At 39.5% G+C, this 7,534-nt stretch overlaps 1 protein-coding gene across 1 annotated transcript; it reads right to left on the reverse strand.

Moving 5' to 3' along the window:
• Positions 1 to 4,253: 4,253 nt before the first annotated feature.
• Positions 4,254 to 7,006, reverse strand: LOC116707337 (uncharacterized). The gene is made up of 5 exons (XM_032544665.1): positions 6,763 to 7,006; positions 6,299 to 6,386; positions 5,819 to 6,200; positions 5,570 to 5,729; positions 4,254 to 4,584 (listed from the first exon to the last, which is right to left on the reverse strand). The coding sequence occupies exons 1-5, from the start codon at positions 6,977 to 6,979 to the stop codon at positions 4,454 to 4,456; spliced, it is 978 nt and encodes a 325-aa protein (XP_032400556.1). The 5' UTR covers positions 6,980 to 7,006; the 3' UTR covers positions 4,254 to 4,453.
• Positions 7,007 to 7,534: the final 528 nt, after the last annotated feature.

Raw genomic sequence — 7,534 nt, forward strand, 5'->3', positions numbered from 1 at the left:
AAACTACTGTTTATTTACAGTAGGCATACTGTTTAGGGATGAGCGAGTACAGCATTATCTGTATCTGTATACCACATGAATTATCTGTATAAGGATCCATACTCGGACTGGGCGGGGCCTAAAGTTTGGCAGCTGACAGTAAAAAAAAAAAAAAATCTCCGATGGCAGAGACGCAATTGGAGTTGCATTTAAACCAAGCAGCATGTCTGAAACCCACATTCACCAGAAATCCACTGGTTACTATGTAAGGACTACAAACCGAAGTTAAAAACAAACCTGAAGCTGAAGAAACCCTAAACGTTAACGGAACAAATCCGCAGACCGCTTTTTTGTTGGCAGCATCTTTGCCAATATTACACTAAAAATATAATTTCATGTTTATTTTGATTTACTGTAAATAAACATAATTGAATTTGTTGTACATGTACAACAATTGTGTTGACAGCACAGAAACATAGTGTTATGAAAATCTCAGTATACTGATCCAGAAGAATAAATTCTGCAGCTTTAAATGCAGGGAACACTGCAATAAATAATTAGTCTTAAATAACAATGAAAAAAGCAAGATTCAAAATCCAATTAACTCTTTATTTTAGAATCAATCACAATGTAGTAACTCATCTTGTAACTGCTTGGCTCCGATGCAGTAACCGTTATATCAGCAATTTTTAAAACGTCAATGAAACACTTGAATGGGGCAAAACACTACATACAGCCGCAAGAACTAAACTAAACATTACAAAAACTAGCAGATATTGTTAATTGATGAATGACAAATGATATCTGCAGCTAAACAAAACAATACAGAGAACTCAACAAAGTCCACCCCTTGAAGTCGTTGAGCTTCCTGATCAGGGTGCAGACATGGGGTTCACTGTGAAGGTTTCTTCTGGACCATCTTTCCAGTTTTTCTGCGGGTGCTTTGATCCTCTCTCAGGATTAATCCCCATGCAGATCAAATGACAATGGAACAACACAATGCTATAGGTTAATGAAGAAATGGGTTCATTTTGGAGGAGAATATAACTCTTTAGTGTTAAAGGCGCTACAGCTTAATGTGTTTTTTTTTCTTATACAAGTATTATTCAGCTACTAAAACAAGAAAAAAAACTGTATATGATTTATGCCATGTTAGAATTACACATTCCAAAGGAAATAAACAATGCAGTACCAAAATTTAGAAATGTCCACAAGTATATAATTTCTGGAAAAGATATTTTACAGCATAATACAATTAAGTTCACTTTATTCCTTCTGCATTTGTTGGTAACATTTCATGAACATTGGAGCTGTGTTGTTACAGTATTATTTTAGAAAACTTTAATGAGGGAAATATTCTTTTATTTTGAAATGTGACAAAATGTAACGATGCTTGACGGTGGGTAGTTACAGGGCGGTGGGTAGTTACGGGGCGGTGGGTAGTTACGGGGCTGCTGCTACAGCGTGACGAGTGACAATAGGCTGGGTTTTTGCAAAATTACTTTAAATCCTTAATTTTTTTTACTATTTTAGTCAATGTATAAGCTTGTTGCAAATTAGAAGCTTAAGCAACTGAAATTATAATCTCTGAGCACTTAATCAATAAAAAGTCAATCCTGGTGTATAATACAGTATGTGTGCAGGTTAAAGGTGTAGTAAGTTGACATTACCGTACGTTCACACCGCCACCGACTTGAGCGTCTAAAGTTACCGGTCATTCATTTTCAATGGAAGCTTCTCTCAGCTGCAAGGAGCGGCAAATCTGTCGGCGTCGCATTTTGGGCGTTTTGAGCACGTTGATCGCTCATTACCATCGCGTCATAGCTCATTACCATAAAGTTGAAAAATTTCAACTTTATGGTAATGAGCTATGACGCGGTTCAGCGGCAAGCAGCTTAATATAAAATGGCTGTAATGACTGTAATATAAAATATATGATATAATAATGAACTCAACAAGGTAATGCAGAGTAGACGGCTATACAAACAATGTACCGGTACTATTAATCTCAGGCTTTCAGGCAGCGGGACAGTCTGGATCATGGCAGGAGTGGCAGACACCTGCAAAGAAAAAACATAACAAAAATGCAATAATTACCTTATAGTAGCATTTGTATCCTTTATTTGGATAGGACAGCTTAGAATGAAAGAGAAGGGGAGAGAGAAGGGGATGACATGCAGCCGAGGTCTGCAGCTCGGAGTCAAACCGCTGGCGCTGCATCGAGTTAAAATGACAATAAAACCGTTTGAAAAATAGATACAAGTCAATATTAATCTTCGTTTACACAAAAGTCCGTTATCTAAAGTTATAGTTTTAGTAGTAAACCAAAGCAAATATGACTAAACAATGTTCATTAGCAGAAATAAAAAAGTCCGCCTAAAATCTTTGAAAAAAATATAATGAAGCCACAAAATAGACCATGAAACCGTTTAAAAAAAAGATTAAAAGTGAGTAACACGTCATTATAACATTCTCCTCTTTTGCACAAAAAGTCTGTTATCTAGCTAGTTAAAGTTATGGTTTTATAAGAAAACCCGAGCCAATATGAGAGCACCAAAGTCTGTAAGGTTCCAGTAGATTAGGGTAGATGCAGCACTGCGTTAAAGATTTTTCAAAATGCGTGTACAGTATATAATGTTAGGCTCCTGGAGGAAAATGTTTCTATGGGGTACTAACGTCTATAGGGTACTAACACCATTAACGTTAAGATGGCTTAACGTTAACGTTGTTAGTGATAATGTCACTGACCGTGATAACGTTAGATAGCTAACATTACTACTAACACCATTAACGTTAAGATGGCTTAACGTTAACGGTGTTAGTGATAATGTTACTGACCGTGATAACGTTAGCTAGCTAACATTACCACTAACACCATTAACAGTGTTTGTGGTAATGTTAGCGACCGTGATACCGTTAGCTAGCTCACTGGACAACTGAAAAAAAACGTTAGACAAATAAACAACAGAAAAATATTGTGCCCCCTGGAATTCCTTGAATTTAGTGTACGGTTGGCACATTGGAGCACGTGCGTGGGACCGCTGCATTACTGCTTTAAGGTCCTCGAGACAAAACGCCAGATCTGACCGGTTTTCCCTTATCACCGAATTTTTTTGACAGGGAAAATAGGCGGTGCGAACGGGTGAATCAGGACACGGAACAAAAACCGCTTTCAAAAGAGAGTTAAAAACCGGCCTGATTCCGTTAAGCTTCTTGTTTCAGTGTGGTACCCAGCAATTAATATGCGGGGGTGCCGACTGTGGTAAAAAAGTTGGGAAGAGCATCATGGGGCCCATGTGGATTGTCAGATCACACACATATGGGGATTGTCCGCGGGTTCCATTGTGTTGGCACCCAAGACCAATGCCGCATGTGGGTAATGCAGGGAATTACACCAGTTTGTAGATGGGCCCCAGCTAGCGCTAAACAGACAAACCCATCTGGTCCCAGCTTTAAGTCCTATGTGGGGCCTACATGGGGCCAGTATGGGCTGAAATATGGGGGATTGTCCGCAGATTCCATGTTGGCCCCAAAGCCAATTGCCCATGTGGTTTAAGGCAGGATCACACCAGGTTTTTAGATGGCCCCAAGCTGGGCAAAACAGACAAGACCCATCTTGGTCCTAGCTTTAAGTCCTATGTGGGGCCTACAGGGGACGACGTATTGGGCTAAAATATGGTGCGACAAAGTGATTGTCCGCAGTTTTCCATGTTGGCCCCAAGCCACTTGCCCATGTGGGTCGAAAGCAGGATTACACCAGGTTTTAAACTGGCCCCAGATGGGCGACGCAGACAAGACCCATCTTGGTCCCAGCTTTAAATCTTATGTGGGGCCTACATGGGGAAGTATGAGCTGAAATATGGGTTGCAAATGGGATTGTCCGCAGTTTCCATGTTGGCCCCAAGCCACTTGCCCATGTGGGTCTAAAGCAGGATTGCACCAGGTTTTAAACTGGCCCCAGATGGGCGACACAGACAAGACCCATCTTGGTCCCAGCTTTAAAACTTTATGTGGGGCCTACATGGGGAAGTATGAGCTGAAATATGGGTTGCAAGTGGGATTGTCCAAGGGTTCCATGGCCCCGGGCCAATTGCCCATGTGGGTCTAAGGCAGATTACATCAGGTTTTAGATGGGCCCCAGCTAGGCAAGACATGTTTTTTAAAATCCTAATTGAGTACTCAGTACAATTTGATTAAACCATCCTAGAGCTGCAACAATTAATAAAAAAAAATTACCAGTTTGAGTCAGGTTCTTTAAAAATGGCCACATTCTCTGATTTCAACTTTTTATTTAGAAAGTTTTTGTTGATAGACAAAATGATCAACATTCATTAATGAAAATAACAGTGTGTCAATATTTTTTAACATGTGATAAAAATATTGATGAAAAATTATAAATATTTTAACAGTTTAAATCTACTTTTAGCTGAATACAAATGTTCTGCACTCACATTCCACCACTGCTCAGTTCTGTTTAATTTGGCACTGGCTGTCTAGATAACCTTCGTCCTCCTCTGTCTCTTGCCCCAGTGAACCATTTCGACAGTGCCCTCTCTGCCTCCTGCTGGTTCACCTGTGCAGTCAACGAATTCTTCTTAAGAGCCTCTGTAAAACAAATTTGGTTGACAGTATAAGTTAACATTAAAAAAACTCTTTAAACACCATTTAGAATTGGAAAATTGCCAAATTCAGTGCTATATTAGCAAAAGTATGAAGGATATGTTATGTATTTATGAAGTATTTGAACTTAAAACAGTTTCCCTCATAATCATAATTAATATCTAGGAGCTTTGTTAGGTGTGTACAAATAATTATAAAATGATGCACATTTTGTCACATTAAAATGCCAAAATACATTAAAAGCAATAGCTGATACACTTTAGTTGAGGCTTCAATTGTAAAATGCAGGCTTCAGGTTTGAAATGCCAATATAACCAGCATTATTTGTATAAAAAGATTGCTATTTATATGTTGATTTAAACTTATTTAGTATTAAAAATAATTAGATGAGCAGTTCTCAAAATAGTGCAGTCCAGGATGTTCCTTGCATTTTCATCTTGTGAAAAATGTTTCCTCTAATTTACTTTAATTTGAAAATGCCACCGTGCTCCCTACCTTACTGGTGCGTATTCAAAATAAATGTAAGTCCATATGAAATGTGGGCCGCAAACAGATACAGGGATTAAAGCAAAAAAAATTATTTCACTGAAAAAAAGTAATACCTAAGTACTACACAGATAAGAACATCTGCACCACCACCACCAAAGGGAACAAAAAAATAACTAAATATTTAAATGCACGACACTGTTGTCAAAACCCACACAATCAACATATAGACACACTTACAGACAGCATCTTGGAAGTTTGTGATCAATACTGTATGATGATTTAAAAAAAGTGGTGTCCCATTTCATAGGGGTATGTTTTCACTCCTAGCCCTTACCACTCGGTGTCAAGGGCCAAGGGCTAGTGGTAAGGAGTAAGGGGCAGGGGTAAGATGGAGAAATAGGATTCAGCCTTAATCCTTGCAGATGGAATGTTTTTCAACAAATTATTTTCAATAGTTGTAGAACTTCTCTGATTTACTTACCGTACAGAACGTTGAAAAGACACAAGTCCTTAAACTTCTTTTTCCCGTGACGGCCAAACATGTTGTAGTCCAATGCCAGCTCGTTTGACAGAATGTATTTCATCATTCGTCTCGTTGCGTCATCTACATTTGTGCCCCCTATGTCTGCCACCATGGCAACCTAGGAATGAGAACCAAAAGGAGAAAAAAAGGCTTACAATAACTGCCAAGACCATAAGGAAATAAATAAATAAATAAATAAATACCTACAACAGCAGACATTAGACTGCGGTCCCCCAGTAGCTCCTCAAGCGCCTCAACGTCTGCTTGAGTTTGCAGTGGGAAAACCACACCATCAGGAACCTCCATCACTGATGTATCTTGCTTCTTCAGCAAGGCATTTAGCATCTTACCATGAACCTTCTGGGTCTCCTTAATTTCTTCAACAATTGTAAGAAGTTTAGAGAACATGGCTTCACAACTGGGGCTGGCAACTCGCTGGGCAGTGGGGCTGGTAATCTGGCTGGTCATTTTATTTGCTGCTGGCCAAAGGTGTTTTTCTGGGGGAGTGGGTGGAAGTTCGTCCTCTGAATCAGAATGCTCACTTGATTCTAGATGCTTGCTCTGACTCTGGAAGAGTTTTGATCTTGCCCTAGAGAGGTTAATATGAAGATATTTAAGGTAAACCATACCTACTGATTCTATATTATGGAAATTACTTTTAACCTGTATTCCCCCACAAACACCTACTTTCTCTTTATCAAGCCATCTTCGGTGTCTGTCAGGTCGGATGTATACTCGGCTTGATGAAGCTTTACCCTGGCCTCCGCATAAGTAGCTGTAAAATACAATCACTGCTGTAAATCTCATGGTCAGGAATTTACTTGATAGAAGTGTGACGGCTTATAAACTAGTCAGTCTTCCTCTTCTTCTACTGTCACACAGATATGAGCTGCAGAGAGTATCACAGTGCACATCTGTATGTAGCAGTATGAATTGAAAAAAAAACATGCACATACAGTATACATAATATGAAGCAGATGTCTAATCTGCAGAGGGATAGTGTGGTTGCAGGTATGCAATCAAGAGCACACCGAGAGCAACTATGACATGTGTGAGGACTGAAATCAATTTAATTGGTTTGGTGTGATCTTGCCTGTTTGTAATGATGATCTAGAAATAGAGCAGTAGTTAATTAGGAAAATTAAAGTTACCTGCATTTCCCATCACACGCATATTACACAGAATCCAGTTTTGAGCTGGTGGTGTGCTCTCTTTCACGGCCTTGGTCACATTGAGCAATGTGGCTGGTGGCCACCAGCATAATTTTCCGTCGGTGCCCTCGAACCATTCGGATGGAATGATGTCCACCTTCTTGCAGCCATCAGGGTCAATTTCATCCACAAACTCCACCACACTGAATGAGGGCATCCTGCAAAGTTCATCATGTTATGTGCTGTGTAGTTGAGGCAACGCCACAAACATTTTCTGAGGAGGCAATAACAGCAGTGGTTTTGTAAAGTCTGTTACTGGAGCACTGGCAAGCTGACCAGACAGTTTTGATAGTAAACAAACTCCAAGACATGTCGAATCAATGGGGTAGTTGAAAAAACATGCCCCTGTTTCAAAAAGTTCATACACTATATGTGTTTCTGCAGTGGAATGTACAATATTCCTCACAATTGCAACTCTGCCTCTCAGTTCAAAACAGTTGGAACCACTGGAGTTTGAGATGATTGTGTCTTTGAGTTTATACATTTTATATTGAACACCCTGATGCATGGAAAAATCTGCTGGCAGTGGTCCAGATACATGGGGCTGTTTCAGTTCAACACCTTCAGGAATGTCTTTTGAAACGTGAGGAAATAATTGCCTTTCATAGACACGGATTTTGCAGCCTTTTTTGAGATTGTTGCAAATGAAAATGGCTGGTGGATTTAAGATTTTTTTTCCCACACTTAATACATGTATTGCATTTGCATTGCA

This window comes from Etheostoma spectabile, chromosome 19 (genome assembly GCF_008692095.1).
Source record: "Etheostoma spectabile isolate EspeVRDwgs_2016 chromosome 19, UIUC_Espe_1.0, whole genome shotgun sequence".
Classification (NCBI taxonomy): Eukaryota; Metazoa; Chordata; class Actinopteri; order Perciformes; family Percidae; genus Etheostoma; species Etheostoma spectabile.